This window comes from Halyomorpha halys, unplaced genomic scaffold (assembly GCF_000696795.3).
Source record: "Halyomorpha halys isolate HHAL.00 unplaced genomic scaffold, Hhal_1.1 Scaffold299.1, whole genome shotgun sequence".
Lineage (NCBI taxonomy): Eukaryota > Metazoa > Arthropoda > Insecta > Hemiptera > Pentatomidae > Halyomorpha > Halyomorpha halys.
Genome location: NW_027107963.1, coordinates 813,947 through 835,864, shown reverse-complemented (window position 1 = coordinate 835,864; position 21,918 = coordinate 813,947). Strand labels below are relative to the sequence as shown.

The window sequence follows — 21,918 nt, the reverse complement described above, 5'->3', positions numbered from 1 at the left end:
AAGAATGATGATTACATAAATAAAATATTATATGTACTTTGCAAAAAATAATAATAAACAGGTGAAAATATTTATATTAACCCGTAATTAAGTAAACGAAAACAAAGTAAATTTTTTTCGGTAGAGAAAATAGATAGTCGAGGGTTGAACAAATATAAATAAATTATATTAAAGTTTTTAGCAACAAAACATTAATAAATAAATCATAATCAAGTTTTTTTAAGTAAAAATAAGTCAAGGCAAAATTTTAACAACAAACAATTGTAAAAATTGCTGGTAATAATTGAATGCCTAGAGAAAAAAAATGAAACATGGTTCAATCAGATAAAAGACTCAAAATAAAAATTATGAAATTCCTCTTTCGAAATGCCTTTTGTAAATCTTAATATAGAATTTAAATGTTTTTAACTTTGAACTGATTTTTACATACATGATTAAAAATTTGTTTTACAATTATTTAAAAAACATAATCTTTTCTTTTCCTTTTATAAAAAATTTCTTCTTTGCCTTAAAAATTCATAATCTTCATTTCCTATTTTCAATCATATTAATAGCTTTATGTTTAAATCTAAAATAATATTCAGGTTATTTCATTAAATATTTAAACCAAAATTCGGAAAACCTATCTGTAATCATTTTTACATTGTTGTTCACAGGTCAGAACCATCTGGTTACCAAAAACGGTAGATTAACGAAAAAATACCAAATGGATCTGGTCAAGTGATAAATGCTTTATTACACATATTACTTTATGACTTTATGCTTTATTACTTATGAAGAAAACTTAAAAATAATATCCTTATAAATAAAGAAATCTATAAATCCATTTAGTTAAGAAATTATTCATATTTTTTTTTTTTCTTTTTTTCATACCCTCAGTAATGATGTTATTGAATATTTGGTACATACATATAGGAGGTATGCTATATGTATATCTGGGTGTTAATGATACCTTGGATTGCCTTTTGTTATTCATATATTGATATAATGGATATTTAAATGGCAAAACAATGCCCACTTTACTTATAAATCATGTGAGAAGCAGCAGTAATTTTTGATAACGTTTCATAATAGGAGTAATATGATAAAAACTTAAAAAAATTATTATTTGCATAACTGAGTAAATAAAATATAGAAGATATAGCTCTAGTAGATATTTCTCATGCCTTCATTTGCGGTTAGTCATTAGATCATAACTAGATATAGCAAAAAACTGCTATGGGTGCAGCATCGCTTTCCTAGTTTTTACAGACCAGTACTAATTTATTGCTTCCAGTTTTTTTTTGGTTTTGTTTTTTAACTTGCATGTATATCGAAAGAGATTTATTTAATGCAATGATCACATTGAAATGAAAATAAGTCCACAGAAGATCCATTTATCATAATGAATGAGGATTCCTTGTCTTACTTGCCATCACTTTTTGCACATTAAGCTTAGATTATTTTAAAAAATAAGTTAGCGCTTAGACAATTTCAATTAACAATAAACTCTTAGATACTCGTGTATAAGTACTCATGTTTTTTTATCCGGTAGATCAATCATTTCTTTTCTAATATAGAGAAAATTATTTAATTTATTCTACAATAAATTCCTTAATTAGCAACTATACAAATTTTCAGATACTAAAATTAGAATAATTTGTATATTTGTTTTTATGCTATGTTTTGAAAAAAATCCTTCCTATAACTTTTCTGCTATAAACATAATGTTCCTTTATCGCCCCCATCTTCAGGACGACCATCTTTGTAGTAATATATAGTCCTTTATACCCATAATAAATACCTTACTATAAATTAGTAGCTTTTTAATTTATACTACTTTTATATTTCCTCCCCACCATGTAACTGTCGATAAAGGAATATTATGTGTAAAGCGGGGTTGTAGAAGGATATTTTTTTCTCCCAATAAAACTTACATGAAATAAAAAGTAAGATTTATACAATTGAAAAACATTGTATAATTTTTTTGGTATATTGATAGGTATATTTTTCGTGTTTTTAAAATCAGTCAAGATTATAATAATTTACAAAGAGTGAATCGTTTCTTAATTTATATTATTATTTTAGTGCAAACATATATTTAAAACCTATATATGTATTTTTAAAATTATTCAATTATTAGATCTCTTTATATCTAAGTATTTTTTTAGTTTTAATGTACGATATTATGGAAAAATTGCGACTGATGGCGGGTAATTAACGTTTTATTTTTAGTATATTGTAAATAAACGCCTTTATTAATTTATTTGAGTCGTTTAATAAATTATTCCTTTCCTAACAAGGACTTTTCTTCTACGTGCTCCTGAATATTGTTTTGCACGTAATAAGAAAATGAGTTATGAGTATTGTGAATCAATAAGTTGAGCCTGGATTGGACAAGGCGAAGTTCCAAGTACCGGACTTTACAATCCAATAAAAGTCGCATATCGTCATGAGAGAAGCCTTCTGCGGAAAATGCAATAAAATTACTTTCTAACGTCTTTGGTGAACATGAGCTCACTTCCTTGGCTACGAGAAGTGCTTCCATTCATAAAAGCTAATTTACAACCTTGTACTACGTGATGGTCTAGCACGAAGTCTCAATCGACCTTAAGCTCGTGACTACGACCCCACTTCTTCCAATCTCGTATCTTATCTTTTTTTTTCGTATTCTATTAATGACTAGCTACTAAGCTACCAGATAGGTAGTTTTATACGCCTTTCAAAATATAATTAATGTTGTGCCTTGTACTAAAAAATATTCAACAAAATCCATAAGAGGGATCTTCTATAATATTTGATTTCGATATATACCAGCATACATAAAAATTAGAACCAGTATTTAAGATTTTTTATTTTAAGAAGCCTATTGTTGAATGCTATGAAAATCCTAAAAATATTTCAATGTTTTTAAAATAAAAAAACAAAAGAAGAATATTGTAACCATAATTACGATTTAATACCCTAGGAATTCTAAACATGTTTTCAATAGTTCTTCTAAAATAAATACAAATTTATTTTTAAAAATACACGCTTTCTTAAGCTTTACAAATTGACATCAAACTTGAATGGTAAATTTTCTCATGAAAATTTAAGTTGAAACAAGCCATGAGAAATGGATTCAAGTATCTTCAATTATAGATAAAACTATAGCAAAACATATACCTATAAACAAAGAAAAAAATATCTTGATCCACTTTAAACAATTCATAATAACAAATGTATCATGAAAAGCATATTCTGCAACGTTACAATTTTAAGAATAATCAAAGAAATTAATTATAAAAAAGATATTAGTTAAAATAGATTAAAAAAAATATGATTCAGATGTGATTTACAGTTAAAAATATCTTAGGAATGTAATTTTTTTTTTTTAATTTAAATAGTATTATTAATATTTTTCTATGACTATATACAATTTTAGTTATTTCATAAATTACTTTCTGAAAATACCTTTTTTATTTGCCAAAGATAAAAAAGATTTGTATATGCATTATTTACATATCATTCTAAAAGAAAAAAAATCAGAAATAAACGATATATTTTTTTCCTTCCGCTTCCATTTAAAGGACATTATAAATTAAAAGATATGTTAAAAATTGTATGTTTAAAAATGTTATAAAAATAATGTAAATAAAAATAAAAAAATTGAGTTAATAAGTTATTAATTTAGTTGATTTAAAGTAAATATGAAATGTATTAAGCACTAGAAATTATTCATAACTGAGTCCTAATCTAGTGAAGGTAGGTTTTGTTAATGAAAATGTGATAACAGGCTAAATTGTATAACATTTAAAGTGACTAAATAAAAGTTTAATTTTAATTAAATTACCATTGTTTCTGCAGTTTATCAAAATAAAAAATGAAACAAGATAATAAAATTTTGGCATAATAGCAAACATAGAAAATATAATGAAAAAATAACCTAGGTCTATTAATTTTAGGGACTGATAGTGGAAATATTGAACTACTATTGTTGATAGATAAAATGTAAGTAAAAAGAGGAATATTTCCGAGTCTTCTTGATACTGAAACGTTAGAGAAGAATAAAAATATTAAAGAGAGAATGTTTCAATTGAAGTTTAAGTTTTTAAATTATTACCTACTCTCAAACAAGAAGTAACTTATAATATATTAATAAACTAATGAACGTTATAAGGTTCAAATTAAGGATAACCTAAATGAACCAACTAATGCATCCTGATATTTCGATTCATGTATCTGGGATTTATTGAATTAACAAAAATTAAATAATAAGTTTAAAAAAATTAAAAACCTTAGGGCAAAAAGTAGTGGAAACAGCTTTTCCAATATTCGATTTAGTAACTCCAATCCATAAAAGGAAAAAAAAAAGTTTTTCTGAATCGATTCATAGTTGGGAAAATGAGAGACTAGTAGCCAAAAATTCTATTCACCGTTACCGTGAGCCCATTCATCAGCTGTATCGCTACTCTAACCCCGGGGCAAGGAAGGGAGGAGAGGGCGTGGGCGGGGGCGGGGCCAGAGAGGGGGTAGCTCCTGCAGTGAGCTCCTGCGGAGGAATGAGCTCCTGATGGCCTGCAGCCGGGACTGGTATTGTTCCCGTCCCCGCCTGTCAATCACTCATTGCCATCCGACCACTCTCCTACCTCCATCCCTCCCCACTTCCCCGTCGCACCTCCTACTTTATCTATCTCTTCCGCTAGTCTAGGGTACCGCACAATATCGCTCACCCACTGAGTTAACGATTTAGCTCTTCCAGGCCCACCGTCGGGGAAGGGAAGGGCTAAATCTCCAGAGCCCGGTTAGGAGGAATAGGGGGGGGGGTCTGATAAGTTGTAATGTTCAGATTACAGATTAGTATAATTTATTTGTATCATAAAAAATAGTTCAGAGAGTTTTTAGGTAAAGGTTTAGATCCTGTGTTTTTTTATTTTTATTGTTTGATGTACGTCTGATCTTATAAATTAAGTTTCTTAATTCTTAGTTCTTTTTACTAAAGACACAGATTCATTCATTCCAATTAGCTTTTAAAATTTTCCTTTTCTGATGAAATATTAAACTAGATGTTTCCATTCATTTATGAAATTTGTATTCTTATATATATTTGATGGGCTGAGGGCATGAATACCAGCCACATGATATTATGTTTCAGTATAGGAGTTTTGAAAATTCTATATTTTCATTTAATGTACGTTTTTTGCAATTTCCATATTCTATACAAATAACAATACAATAAATCACTTCATAGATCAATAAAAGAGCATTTTACAAAATGTTTTACCAGTCTTGAAATTGTGGCTAGTCACATTATTGCCACAAGCCATTTTTTACATGAAAAAAGTATAGGCAAAAATAAAAATATGATTTCAATTTATGATGAACGTTAAACACGTAAATGTTTTTAGATAATCCATATAAACGATATGACTCAATTTATGTGAATATCATTTGTTTTAATTGCCTTATAACTTATTATTTAATCAAGTTATTTTTTAAATTACTCTATTTAATCCTAATCTCTTTTTAACATATAATATTATTTATTGGTTATATTTCATTCTTGAAAAATATACGTATAAAAAGATTTTGAAATTGATATGATAACAGGAAGAATAAAAAGATTCTTTTTGTATTTTAATTACGATAATTTAAATTATAGGAAGCTGTGAAAAATAAATTAATTTGGATCGTCAAATTACTTAATATGTCGAATATCATGGTTATGGTAATAATAAGGAGGAAAGACACTACATATATCAGGTATATAGCAAAGGATGTTATATGAAGACGCGCCTAACAGGCCACTGAATCAAAAATCAATTAAGACCGGAACATAGATTTTGGTGGCGCCGGGGTCCTGCTGGCTCAAGAAGGTACGCTACACTAAAATAATTTATACCCCTTCTCTCTTACCCCTTCATATTGTTGTTTTGTTTTTCGTGTCCCCTCTTTCCCACAAAGGATTATTTATATCTATTTAATGTTGTAAGTAGGTTGAATGTAGGTTATACACGTCCGTGGAGGATGACTGATGTAGACAGAATATTTGATACATTGCACTCCGTCGAAATATATATTGTAAGGGCGGAAGGAGATATATAGGGATTCGGCATCGACAGTGTAAGATGATAATGCTCTGTGTCACGCGATAACTTGTCCCGCAGGGACACCTGCCCATCGGCCGCTCCAAGTCCAGTCTCTCTTATGAATAATTTAATCTCATTTCGATACCAATTAATCTTTATCGTTCAATTTTGTTTATTTTTATCATGTCAAAATGATGATAATTAATAAACGGAATGGATGTTTATGAATTTATAAACATTTTTAACAGCTACCGCCATGCCATAACCTAAAGCGTTGTGTGGAATCCTTAACGTTCCCTAAAATCTATTCCAACAGGAACAAACGTGATAACTTAATCACGGGATGGAATAACATTGTATGTTATAATTTTTATTACATTGTTTTTTCTAATCCCATCACGTAAATTCAACTATTGCATAAGGAATTCATTATACTGATTTTATGATTATGTTGGAATAAAGTTATATCTGACACAAAATACAACATCAATAATACCAAATAAGAGTCAGACCCCAATTCAATTAATACCTTGGTAATTGAATACGAAAAATATTATTTTAATTAGTAGTTAAGGTTGTCATTTCATACAATAAAATTGTTTTAGTGCATACATTTATTATATCGCGCACTTATAATGTAATTTGATTTTTTCATTATTTTCACCAAATAGAACGTTATTATAATTTAAGATAACATAGATTTCATTATTTAGAGTCCAATATTAATATTTGTCATAATTTCAAAATGATATCAGCACTTTGTATGAAAATGTTAATGTATTGGTTACTCAATTGAATGAATTGTTATTATTATTATTATTTCATACTAAAGAAATAATTATAATAATTTTCTAATGTTTTTTTATAGGCCTAACTTATTGGAAGATTATTATAAGGAACAGTAATTATTTTATCATCCAGGAGGATGGCAATCTCATGATAAAATTATTTATTTATTCAATAAATAAATAAAAATAATAAATAAATATATTTAGTTATCAGACACAAACAAAATTAATTTTCATCAATAATATTACAAAAAAAGAGACACCACTGTTGAGAAAGACGACCTGTGTCTTTTAGGTCGTCAACTATGAGCAACGACAGACAAAACATTGCAAATCATCAAAATTTAAAACATAATAATATTTTAAACATCTTCAATTATTTTAATAGTATTATATTCATTGATAAAAAAAAAAATAGAACAGACTGCATAAGACAGGCATTTGAAAAAGAAATCATGGCTTAATCAATGATTCATCAGATAAGTGGAAATGTCTAATTGGAATATTTTTTGAACGGTTTGACAACTTCAATTTAAACTAATTGACTGTCATGGTGTTTTAACATTTATGACACGTAATTATGAGCTACTTCTTCGGATCTGATCAACTGATAATTAAAATAAATCAACCATTAATTTGAATGATCAATAGTAATCAAATATATAGTTCATTCATATAATTAAAAATTATAAAACCATAGTTTTATGTATAAATAATACAATTCTAATGATTTGTTATATTTATCATTTATATCCAGATTAGTAAAATAATAAGTTTTTATTTCACGAGAAATAAATTAAATTTTTTTTATTTCATGAATATGAAGTTATTTTATAAAAATACGAAATGAGAAAGTGTAAATATATTTATTTTTTTAGTAGCAAAAATATATTCATTTTTCCCTGTTATCTTTTGAAAATATAAAGATAAAAAGTAAGAAATACGATTCGCCTTAAAGAGACCGATACATTTATTAACCCCAACTCCCAGGAGAAGTCTACTTGAAGTCATAAAGATGGGAGAGAACATGACAACTGCTCATCAACGTCCACCGCTTTGCTCAATATGAATTCCACATTATCATAAGTGTAACCATGGATTTGCGTTAGATATTCACGTCTCATTTTATTTTTTTATTCGCGGCAATTCTTTACTCGTTTTTATATAAAGTTTATGTTAGTTATATTCTATTGAATATATATAGGGTACCTTGAATAATTTTAGTGTATTACAAAGTTACTGAATTGGAAAATAACGGCAATGATCACCCACGCGTATTCATAAGTACACAGTATTTTACAATTTTTTTTTTTAAATATTAAAACTATCTAATCAACATATTTAACTATTGAATCAATTATTAATATATATTACTGTTGATCAATGTTAATAGAATATATGTTCAGTTCAGTATGTTTAGAAAATGATCAAACAATTTCAATTTGATTGTTAAAAGATTGCAGTTATTTGTAATATTTAGTAATATGAATAACTTCTTTTAATCTTTGTTTTTTTTTCTCTTTAAAGAGGTACTTTTGAAAATGAAATTTCTGTTAAAATATTACGAATTACTTTTTGAACTCCTACTCTAATTTCTATTGTTTTGTTATTTTATTTTTTAACCTTTTAGCTGTATATATTTTATTAAAATTATCTTTTTTGGTACATGAAAATTTTTTTTTATTAATTCATTATGTGTGATAATATGAAACTGTTGTAACACCAAGAATAATTTTTATAATTGTATTTAAATTAAATATTAATTTTATTTTTTGTTAAGTTAACCACTCACTTGTCTGTTTTATATTTACATCATTGGGAAAAGTTTATACTCTTTCTAACTAATTAATTTTGTTATCTTTTGGTGTTATAAGGAGAAGAACGGTATTAATTAAAAAGCCGAGAGATTTTTTTTTTTCATTTATGAATTTTTGTTTAACAAAAATATTAAAAAAAATAGAATTAATTTAAATAACTAAAAATAACTTTGAGAATGTATAAAGAAGAAGTTGATATCGTTAGCTACTCCAGTGCACCTAGATAGCTTCATTTGAACTACTGCCTAATCATAAAATAAGTAAAAATTGGTCTTTTCCCAAAATCTTACTTTTATAAGCATTTTGTTGAAGGCGTTCTGAGGTTTTAGTAACGTTTTACTCGAATTATAAAACGAAAAATGTAAGTAAAACACTAAATAGACATTTTGCATCAATTGAATATGCATTGCCACTAAATGAATGTATTTTTAGAAACATTAGATATAAGAATATTTACTAGGGACGCTATAGGTATTGAAGGGATAAATCAGGATACAGTGGGTACTTCGAGTTTGAGAAGTTATAGTACACAGACCCGTCGGTAACATCCACGAAAGACTTCCTATAAGATTACCAGAAGCTGTAGGGACAGAGGACAGGATTCGGAGGAGCCAATTAATCGGACAGCGACGGCGGTAGCAGGAGGGACTGATTTACACACAGGAGTTAATACATAATTCATATCGGACCGAGGGAGCGCTCCAAGGGAGGGTCATTAGAACTATCCTCTATATTATCCTTCCTTCCCGAGATAATTTATGCATATTGCTACTCTTGCCATCTCTCTCTACGCCATAATGGCTAGCAGCTGTCTGTCTCACTCCCGCCCTAGGTATTTTATGCATTTCCATTGTCATAAATTATTTAATAGAGGAAAGTACTATTGAACTTAGAGATCACCTTTCCTCGTATTATACATATTTCTTTCAGCTGTATTCATTATATTTTTGTTTCACGCTGAATTATGTTTACTTAATTACGTTGCAGAAGAACTAAGGGACCTTTTCTTATATGAAAGAAAAACCCTTAGTGAAGACTTTACCATTCCCTGTTAAATATTTAAATGCTCACAGAAAATATTAATATTTTAATAATTCACCTTCTCTTACTTTCCACTCATGAATCATACCAGGATTAAAGCAGATAAGTTAAGAAATTATAATACATATTCAAAATACAGTGAAACTTCTCTCAACAGAAATCTCTCTATTACGGAAACCCCTCTTAATGGACAGTGCTATTATGTTCCTGGCCAACAAGGTACACATTTAACGCATTTGAATCCCCCTCTCACATAACGCAACCTCTACTTTCAGAAGCGCACAATAAATTTTCGCCAAAGGATGTCACTTTAAATTTTTCTAAAACGGACAAAAGTGATCAAATATGTTTGTACATTACTAAAAACGAACTATTTCAGAATTAAATTTATAAGTCATTGGTGTTGTGATGAAATTGTAACCTTGTACTTTGCCAAATATATTAGGGGATAAGCAAAATCTATATATCTCCACGTAGTGATGTAATTATAAATGAACTGCTGCTGAAAAATAGAATTATTTTTTATAAAACATACATTAGAAACCATTCATGCATGATATTATGTAAAAGAAGTGAAAAGAGAGCGAACATACACATGCAATGATACGTATAAGATTCTTAATCTGTTTTATTTTAGTTTCATTAAAGTAAAAATAATAAAACATTTGATCACAGTAGCAATTTTTACCGAACTTGAAAAGTTCATGTTGAAAACATGTATATAATTGTTTATTAATTTCATTTGTGTGTTGTCTTTAAATGGATGGAAACCCCTACAAAACGAATAAAATCATCTTCTCCATAGGTGTCCGTAATAGAGAAGTTTCAGTGTATTTCGCTACAGGATGTATTTTAAGAAGCATTTAGTTCATTTATTTTTTAATATGGAATATTTGTCGAGCATGTTGAGATTATAGACATGCAAAAGAAATCAATTCAGAATGGTTAACTCTTTGTCTTGATTTAGTAAGCCAGTAGACCTAACTATTTTTTTTACTAAAATTTGAAATTTTACCGTAAATGACTCTACTTCTATGTTCATGATGTTTTCTATTTGGATGTAGTTTTATTATTTCGATATATATATTTTTTTTTTTTCACTTCTTAATTTTGTAATGTATTTTTTCTTTTTATTTCATATATACAAAATAATAGTGAAATGCATTAACTGCTCATGCATCTTTTTAATAGTAATATTTTTACAATTATAGTTAGAGTCGTTAGAATTAATCGCAATAATATGGAAAACCCGAAGCTAATGAAAAATATAAAAATAAATAAATAACTTTTAATAAAGAAGCAATTATTTCACGAAAATATTCTGGAAGATGTGTTCCTTTATTTTTTATAACGTCGCAATCTCTTTTTATTTACTAATTGCATTTCTATTATATAATATGAAAAAATCATTGCTAATTAAAATTATGTTAATCGAAGTTTTTGAAAATTATATTTTTTTGTTTTCTCCCCCCTTTTTTTTCGTGCTTCAATACCACTCTGTGTATAATATTAAATCAAAGGGAGTAAAGAAAAAGTAGACCCCATAAGATTGCCTAAAACCTCCGAGGGAGTGATAAAACGAAGAGAGGTAGAGGACGAGGATGAGGATGACATTTGTACCATCGACGGGAACAAATGATTTAGGGAAGATAGGGGCTCCCTGCAGGACACCCGCTGACAGCTTTATGCCCCCGGTTTACATATTTCCCACGATACGGCCACATCCATAAACCACATTCTATCCGATAAACTAGCATAAGCTTAGCTCGCGGCGTCTAACCTGTTTATTAACCTTGTCTTTTTTTTTCTTTCTTTTTTTTACAGTCTTTTCGGTCTCTGGGTATATTTTTGAATAATTCATTGACTAAATTTGGTCATTTCGACACCGTCGTACGCATAAGGCTCACGGATCAGGAAGATCCTTTTAAAATACTTTTAGATGAATGGATTATAAACAATATTTATGTAAGGATATTATTTAACGATTCCAAAATTGGTATCGGGTTCCTCAAATATAATTAAATAAATAATCAGTCAATGGCTAGAGGAATAGCATCTCACATCAACAACAGAGACATCAAGTGAAAAAGTACCCCTCCCTCCCTAAATAAAAACCAAAAAAAGTTGAAAAATTTGAAAACCAATTCTAAACTGCAAATATTGTGGTAAAAATTATTCAAAGAGGTTATAGTACGCAAAATTGGTCTAACACTATTTAGAGGATCAGTTTACAAGAAATTATTTGAAACAATCCAACTTTGAGATAATATTCCCTTACCTATGGTATGTTAGGAAACCCGGTCAAAATTTTTGGAAATTATTTAATTTTGCTGACTGGTTTTTATAGTAAGATTGTCATATTTCTGATGGTTAGTTTTTTGAAAATAAAACTATGATAATAAACATAGGCAGTTCTACATCATCCCATATTTTACAAAACACGAAACACCTCGGCTATGAAAAGTTTGTTGGATGTAGGAAGAGCTGCCATTTCCTGGGTGAGAGCTTGGTCCTATTGTCTAGTCAGTCAAAGGAGAGGAGCATGCATATCGAAAGAGTACCCCATCGGGCACGGTTTGAGGAGGCGGACGCAAGGTTATGCGCTGCCTCGTCACGTACTTACCGGTGTGAAGGAAGAGGTGGTTCTTGAGGTTGGTGTGCTTGCTGAACCCTCGCGAGCAGATGTTGCATCTGAACGGCCACGAACCGTTGTGGACGTACATGTGCGATTTCAAATCTCCGGGGGTGGGGAACGACTTGGAGCACAGGTTGCATTTGTGAGGCTTCTCCTGAAAACAGAGGATTAGGGGTTAGCTTCTGATAATGAAGGTTTTGATACCATAGGAACCTAAATATATATATATTCAAAAGTTTATTATTTATAATTTATTCACAAAGTATGTTTATATATCTATTTGATAAATAGAAATTGTTATAGGTAGAGTGTGATTCTGAAAATGTGACAAAACCCCGAAAAGTTGATAAGGTATAAGGTTTAAATAAACCTGTAAAAAGTTTTTCACTTTATTTATAATCGTAAAAAGCTTCTGAAATGTCCATGAAACCTTTTAACACAGACGTTGTCTTTAGAGATCGATGGGTAAATTGTTCACTAATACTGTAATTTTGTATTAATAAGATAACTCGAGGACATGATAGCTGAGTGAGCTGGAAGCAGGGCATGGTTCAAAAGTTTGTTCGATTCCTATTAAGGTGAGTCAAAATTTATTTCTGGGCAGCCTCGCGAAATAAATTTTAACATTCCCACTATGAGGCGGTGTAGGTCCTCAAGTAGTAAGTAAGAGTTTAGTAAATAAGAGTTTAAAAAAATAAATAAATATATACTAATATATAACCCAATGTTATTCATTATGGACCCTGCAATTAAATCGTTAACATAGGATTTAACAGAGACCTCTTTGAAGGATTTTTAACATCAAAAATAATGCGAAGGTCCTAAAATATTAGTAATAAGGACATTACCATAGGAGGAGGAGCGGAGACTGTCCTCACAAAAAAAAATTAAAGTTGGGAGGGAATCTAAGGTTTAAAACCTATTCAGAGTGCGAAAATTGTGATAAAACATTGCACTCAAAGAATTACCAAAATTCAATACTGATACCCTCACCTCTAATTTATGCGAATGCGATTGTGTAGGTTGTGCTTGAATGGAAAAAATAAAAGTATTGCCAAATTTCAACATTGGCAACAGGGAAATAGAAAGTTCAAGCCCAAAAGAATTGGGAAAATTAAAATATTTCAAAGGATACTTGGGATGATTAAAATATTTCATTGTAGTTGGGAAATCCGATAAAACTGTAATGTTTTTCTTGTTGAACTTTATTGTTTTCGTCGATTATTATTGAGAATTGGAACATGAATATGGCTTTATTAAAAATAAAATGTAACGATAATGATAGAGACTTTGTTATATATATTTTGGAGACTCTTAATCCTCCGAGGTAATTTTCCTTAAGTTATACTTAAAAGACATTCTGTCCTGGAACCTTTTTGGAATGGAGGAACGGTAACAATTTGGGTAACGCCGGGAACCCGGTTCTCAGGGTTACGAGCCCCACGGCAGGACATCGTAAACATGCGAGAGCCATAAAAGCTCACCGCGAACGGGCAGTGGAGGCTCCTAATTAAACCCAGAGTCGTTAACACTCCATTTCTCTTAACTACTACTTGCCCAATTACTGTCTCGAAGTAAAAAATACAAGGAGGTTAAGACAAATACAAATTAAAACAAACTTCTTGAAGTTCGCGTGTAGAACTAAATAATAGTTGTTAGCTCAGAAGAAGGTCTGACATTTTGTCATCCTGCAAAGTGTTTAGCGAACGGCTTAATAATTAGGGTTTTTTTTTGGAAATATGCAGTAGCGAGTCAGCTACTGCTTAGAACGCGAGACAATAACTCTAACACCGAAAAAAAAATTCTGTACTCCACTCCCCATGAAGGGTCAGAGCTGCAGTACTTTGTAAGGAACTAGAGCAGAGGTTGTGATTTAGTCAGAATCACGGTTGACCGCCAGATTTTTACCCAATTATGGATGCCCACTTTATGAGGGAGGCTGGGTGGACCTCGGAGGGATCCTGACCCACGGGGCTGACTCACGGCTACAATGAAATAGAAAATAATCATCTGCCATAGCCGGATTCGAACCCAGTTCCTTGGAGTTTATAGCAAATTGGCTTACTAAAGAGCTACCCACTCCCATACACAGAAAAAAATCAAACAATAAAAAAATAAAATATAACAAAAAAAATATGTGTTATATACTTTTATGTATAATTACTGTAATTTCACATTTGCCTACTGCGCTACCGAGGCGAGGTTACAACAAAGAAGGATTCGATCTTTATACTTATATCTGTATATTTATTAATCTTCTGTTTAATTTCAGATTATATGGGTTGTGAAAAAAAATGTCACATTTATAAAGCGCAAATACTTACCCCCACACACAAAGGACTTCTCCCCAAAGCGGAAAAAAAAAAAATTAAAACTTGTAAAAATGTTTCTTAATTAAAATGGTTTATGTTTTATGTCACCTAATAGCATTATCTTTAGAAAAAATATTTTCTAAGGATTCTTTTACAAATTGATGAAATCAGCCGTAAAAAAAAAACCAACTATTACCATATATTACGACCGAACGCCCCATATATAAATTAAAATAGACCCTATATACTATATACTATTATGCTATATTATATATGGGTACAATATAAGATAGAGAATAAAAGAGTTAGTTATTTCAGAGATAAATTGGTGATATGCGAGTATTCCACAACTGTAGCAGTAACAGGAGCTCCAAAGCGTCAAGAGCTCCTAAAGAATGCGGGTTTAGGCTACACCTGCTCCTAATACTTGCTTATATCTGTGACCTGCTGTTCCCTCTTGTTTACTTTGGTTACAATGCTATGAATTTTATGTTACGTTGTTTAAGTCTAACACAATTTTTATCGAAGGTTTACCTATAGATTAGAGTAATATATCTTTTTTTAAAAATATTACCAATTGGAAATAAATTCATTATTTTGTATCTTTGTAATAATCATAAACAGAGTTAATCAAATTTAAGTTGCGATGAAATTACAAGAAAAAAATGTCATGTAAACAATATTTATTTAAATTTAATAATCCTTTGACTGGAAGAATCTTAAGGTATTAACTTGATTTAGTGAATGATAACAATTTCTTCCTTATTACAATATAATAATTTATTTCATATTACATAGCAACGTTTCGGGAGATTTCCCCCATCTTCAGGCTGCTAAAAAATAAATACTTGTTTTTTGATAAATTAGTGTTTTAATTATAATGTTGGTTTTTTTTTATATAATGTAGATTTTAATTTTAGTCAATGTTTTTATAATTGTAAAAGAAAATAATATTATATAATGAATAGAATAGAAATGGTTTGAAAAATTGTTAATTTTAGTTTTAATGTTCATCTTGGTGATAAAGGAGGTAGGAGAAAATTAATTTATAGCCTATATGGTTGCTATCACATTGGAAGATAACCTTCAGAAAGGTAATTGTTCTCCTGCAATGTAGGACATTTGAAAAAATTTTTACTCATTAATGACAATAATATTATAAGATATTAGCTAATAAGACTTATAGGAGAATAATTATATGTTAAAGATAAGTTTTTTGTTATCAGGTAAATAATTTATAATTAGTTCTTGAGTGTAAATGATATAGTAATGTTGTTACAAGCACATGGTTATAGTTTTGTTGAATTTATTTTTTAGCAGCCTGAAGATGGGGGAAATCTCCCGAAACGTTGCTATGTAATATGAAATAAATTATTATATTGTAATAAGGAAGAAATTGTTATCATTCACTAAATCAAATATTTATTTATTAATGGTTCCTATCAAATAAGCATTATATCCATTACAATTTCTTTCTAGTTTTATCGCAACAAAGATTTGCTTGACTCTGATTATAGATTAGTTAACTAAATCATTCCTTTTTTTTTTTATTTTTACGATTGGGAAAATTTGAACGAAAATCGTTTTATAAACCGTTTTTTGCAAAAATCAGTCATTATAATATGAGTTTCCTCGACCGAGCTTTGCCATGATAACGCCCCAACAAAGGCCTCGATTATGACGACGGCTTTTAACGTGAAGTCGAATTATGAAACGATTTTGATTATTAGCTTTCCTCTTTGATATTATTTTGTTATTTTTTGGCGTACAATATAGCAGACCAAAAACAAAATTCCTCGGAAGTGTTCAGAATATCTTAAATAACCTCTTGATTGCTCCTTATACTTTCGGCCCTAGAACAGGAGTTCGTTATCCCGTTGGATATAGTTAGGCTATAATATATGTCGAGGGAGATGAAGAGAAGCGAAATGAAGTAGCGGCGTGATCTATCCAAGACTAATTACCAACGGGAGATAGTAAGTTAATAGAAAGCGGGTGATTGGATGTGTACAGAAGGCCGGGCCCTTCATCAGTCACCGCCGGCGGCAATCAGCCGCTCGATGGTTCGGTATCCGCTCAATGGAACCTTATAATATTCCTCTCTAGTATCTGTCTGTCAGCTGGGTTTTATAGATTGTTATTTATTATTAGTAAAGTTACAACAAGGTAGGAAAGAAACAATAAAGTAACAAACAAAAAATCAGAATTCTTAATTTTCATCTTCTCATCCTCCCTCAAAAAAAAAAAAAAAAAAAAAAAGCCATATACTTCTATCCAAATTTAAAAGAGGCGAACAAACCACATAAATTCTTATAAAAGAGCAACTGGAAGCAAAGATGGTCTAAATTGACCTCCTTGATATGCAATGTACATGGTGGCCAGGAGGTTCTTACGAGTACCAACTAGTTTATTTATCATGTGATTCTTAGGCTTAGCTATTTTAATGGGAAGATTGAAATAGAGATAAAAAAAAAGTTACAAACAACAATGAATTTACTTTTTGTAACATTTTAACCATTAGGACCTTAATGTTCCATATGCCCCCGATTTGTGCCAGGACCAGATATCAATACTTCCATGATAATCTCTCTAAGCAGTCACGCCCAATTTTTTCTAAACTTGCTTCCTCCTCATTTTCTTATAATCTCAGATTACAACAAATTTCTATATTTGACAATAGACGCTCCTAGGCGTTTTTCGTAAAAGAATATGGAATATGGAGATCTATTGTAGAATTCTTATTAGAGTTCTACCAATGGGTGGATCCTCCAGGAGACTGTATTGCAATCATGGCATTTACGTGTTGTGTATTTATTCAATACAGTTGTAAATTTCAATAAAAAAAAAATTGAACTAACATTTTGATTTGGTCCGGTTATTTGTTTTCTACTTCTCCTAATTTTTAAGACGTTACTTAATCATCATAAACGTTTATTTTCAGATCTCATCGAATTTAAAAGTCTTGATATTGCAGGAGCAAGGAAATTCAGTCGTAAGAAAATATTTCTGTTAGTAGTTGAGAGAAGAATTCTGTAAATTAAGGGTTCATAATCATAAAAAAAAAAAATAAATAAATAAAAATCTTACAGTGGTGAAACAGTTGTGTAGTAAAAAGCTAAAGCAACTTTATGTAACTTTTGCAGTTTTATTTATTAGGCAAGCTTGATTGACACCTAAAGCTATAGTTAAAAAAAAGTTAAGATATATTTCGAATTTTTTAATTTAAAGAATTAAAAGTGAAAATTATTTTTAATATTTGACTCGATAATTTGTTTAATACCAGAGTAATGATTTTACAAAAATTCTTTTCTTTCTTATATTTAGAAAACTAAGTTAGAAGTAAATTATTAATACAACAGAATCAGAAAATAATAAAAATTTAAACAATAGTTTTGAAATAAAATTCGATTGTAAAAAAAAAATAAAATAGAATAAGTTTTAAAATCTGTTTTTTTTTTCCAACAAGATTTATAATGTAAATTTAACTGAAATATCGCATAAAGATGATTAAATTTAAACCATTTTCCGACCATTAAATTGGTTAAATTATGCACTCCCGAAACCGATATATCAGGGATGCATGGAAAAAAAAGAGGGGAAGAGTGCACTTGGAAGGAAACAAAAAACTAATGACAGCTAATATCCCGACTGACGCTCAAGATTGTTTTTCCCATGACCGGTTGAGTTTACCTGAGCCAGGAAATGGATATATATGCTTAGGGATAATCATTATCAATCAGGGCTTCTAGGTTTCAACGCAGCTCATCAGATGTCTGTATTAGGGTATCAGCCTGTAGCGGAAGGGAGTGTGTGGGTGGCTGTAATAGTCTCATCAAGAGCTGGGCCATCAACTGATTTCAAGCCTCTATCGTCTTCATTAGGACTTTCGTCAGGGCTTCAAACTTAGAGCTTGTATCTTTCTAATCAACATTGGAATTACGCTGAAAAAAAAAATAGATGAGACAGTGGACAGCTTCTAACAGCTTACTTCAGTGACAGGCTCAAGGATACCCAATTGATGTATATTGTTCAGTCAAAAAATAATTGATAATAAAGTTTAAATAAATAAATCTTATCCAATTTTAGTCTCAAAAGAATTTTTATTTCTTTATAAGTCTGACGTTTCGGCCATCCTTAAGGACAATTTTGATAGAATTTTAGAACCACATCATTTAAAACACAAGAAGGTTGACTGTGATAAAACTTTTACTTTTTAATTAAATATGAAGAGGTTAATTTGTGAAATGAAATTAATGACCAGGGTAGAAGAACCTGCATAATGTTGTTTTTTAAAATGATGTGGTCTTAAAATTGTATTAAGATTGTCCTTGAGCATGGCCGAATAGGCCGAAACGTCAGACTTAAAAAGAAATAAAAATTGTTTTAAGACTAAAATTTGATAAAATTTATTTTATTTAAACAATAATAACCAATCTCAAGAAAGTGTAAAGATTATATATAAATAATAAAAATAATTACTACCACTAGTATTATATTAAAGCTAAAAAAAAGAAGGAATTTGTAAAAGTTTTTTACATTAGAAGATTTATTGGATGCTAATTTCAAAATCACTAAGAAAGTTGTATACAGTTTTGTTCAGTATTTAATCATATTTCCCCAAATGATTGTATACAGTTATGTTCAGTATTTAATCATATTTTCCCCAATGATTTTGTGCCTCTTAAACTTTCACCCTCTCGTATTAAGTTAAAACCAAAGCTTCGCAATTAAAAAATACTATACCTTGTAGTTAAAAAATGGACCCTGCTTTTGACAATAAAAATTAGTGTGTTTGAGAAATTCGAAGGTTTACCATTAAGAGACCGGTTAAAATATATATGTGTTATATAGTGATAATAATTTTTAAAAAAATGGTTTTGAGAAAAACAATAGAAATAATAATTTGTACTTACAAAAGGTACTTATTAATAAAAAAAAAAAACTTATTGCAACATATTTGATTTTATTATAAGGATAAATTAGATTATTAGATTGACAAAGTTCGTTAAAGTTACAATGTTAAAGTTTATTTCTCAGTCTTAGAGATGAACTGTTTTAAAATAACTGAATGGCCTGTGTTCTGAATGAACAACCTAGGAAACGTTTAACCTCCAACATAGATTAGCACCGGAGCTTATAAGAAAAAAAAATTAATTTATACTACTAGGCAGGTGGGAGACTGAAACGTCCATAAATACAAGGGAGCATTTGGCCGACCGGTTGAAATTAAATCGGAACGGATGAAGGATAAGCATAGAGTCATATTATATCAAAGGGGATGAGAAATATCTTCAGGGGTAGAATTTGTGAATCCACTATGTACAGGAGCCGTGTGATTTGTGTCTCAATCGTTGTGGGGACCCTGTGACAAATGGCCCCAGGGCATGCTAGCCTTCACAGTTTGTGGGACCGGGTTTGGGAGCTAGTGTTCCAACAGGTTGCTATACAATGCTACTCGTAACTCCATATCAAAATATATTTCACCACTTCCAGGCACACGGCATCTAAAAAAAAAAAGGAATAAAAAAACATATACTGCAACTTTTTTTTTTGGATCGTTTTTTACCTTAAAGAACATCTATAAATATTCTTGTAGAGCATTTCCTCCTTATGTGGATAGCCAGATCACGTCCTACCATTCCACCGAATTAGCGAACTTCATTTATTAACCCGGAGGTACGCTCTGAGAAAATCCGATGATTTAAAAAAGGGTTTTAAAATTCCTGGACCCCATCTCACGGTTGGGAGTTGTGAATAAAGGAATGTGACAAGACTATTTTTGAAAACGATTATTAATAGCTGGTACGGTCCAATTTCGAACTTGTTAGAATGTTTTTAAATTTTGATATAGATACAATAAAATATGATGTAAGTGTAGTAATCGATGGTAAATTACAAATAATTGTAAATTATATATATTTTTCCTGAATGATTTCATTAATTTGTTTTTCTGATTTTTGGACACCTAAAACTTCCCATATATATTTAAAAGTACGAATTATATAATGTTAAAATAAATACAAGTGAAGAAGCTTTATTTTTATTATTATAATATCCCCGAAAAAAAGCCCCTAGCATACTAGTAAGTAAAAATGTAAGGGCCACCGCGTACTAAATTTTAACTCATCCAGGTTGGAATTCGAACCCACAACCTTCTAAACCAAGCGTTCTGGGCCCCACACCTCAACCCGCTCAGCTATCTGATCCTCAAATTATAAACGAAGAGTTTCAAAAAAATTGATAAAGAAATATGAAATTTTAATATTTTACATTATTGAAGCATATCACTTAAACTTATAAGGTAATTAGAATAAATTCTAAGCTTCGTGGACGGAGAGAACAGAGGTGGTATTTCATAGGATAAAAGATTACGTCAATCAATTTTTGAGGCCAGTAAATCCTTATGCTAAAAGTTTATGCACAACTGTTCTATATTAGAGTATAAGTATAGAATATAGACTGTAAGACTTAATCAACTTTATATTAAATCTAAACCTTGGATCGAATCGCAGGCTTATTAAATAACTTGTACCTCAGGTACCTGACCATTTATAATTAAATCCTTTACCAATGAAGAATAATTCTAGAGCTAAGAAGGCAATGAAAGGGTACAATCTGACTCCAAGGATACGCTCGCTTACGTTGACTAGGCATTAAATGGACTTGTGACTGGGATATAGTTAAATAAAATCAAAGAGGTTAAAACATCATTGGAAAGAGTCATTAAGGATTTTTCTTTTTCCCTATCCGAGGATAAAATGTAAAAAACACGCAGTCAGGAGGATTCTTATCCTTCCCGAGAGAGAGGGAGATAGTATCCCTTTTTTAACATCTCGTCTCACTCTTCCTTTATTTATTCCCTCTTCACCTTTCCATTAGCCGCTTTATCTCTCGTTCACTACCGTCCTTATAATTATCTTACAATGAAAAACTTTACGTTTCTTGTTTTAATCTATCTTTGAAATGTTGCCAAGCCAGTTAAATATTTCTGGAGGGGATACATTGTTTAATCCTATAGAACTTTGTTAAAGGAACAAAAAAATATATATCTGTCAAGACAAGTATCGTACAAGGATCTGATCAGTTACCGGTGGCAATAAAGTTTTATTGGTAGCCCGGTAGTTGATACTTTTATCTGATCCGAGAATCAACCCATAAAGTAGTAGAAGATACGATATGACCTGCCTCGATGACATCGCTTTACCTATTTTATGATTTCTTTCACAAATGAAATTTTTAAATATTTTAAAAATATTACATGTTTTATCGAATGTTTCC

The 21,918-nt window shown here is 30.1% G+C and overlaps 1 protein-coding gene across 1 annotated transcript in view; it reads right to left on the bottom strand.

Moving 5' to 3' along the window:
• LOC106680938 (zinc finger protein 391) overlaps positions 1–21,918 on the bottom strand; it is a 204,513-nt gene that overhangs the window by 29,009 nt on the left and 153,586 nt on the right. Inside the window, exon 6 of the mRNA XM_014420980.2 lies at positions 12,317–12,482. Coding sequence (XP_014276466.1) covers positions 12,317–12,482 — 166 coding nt within the window. The remainder of the gene's footprint in view (positions 1–12,316; positions 12,483–21,918) is intronic.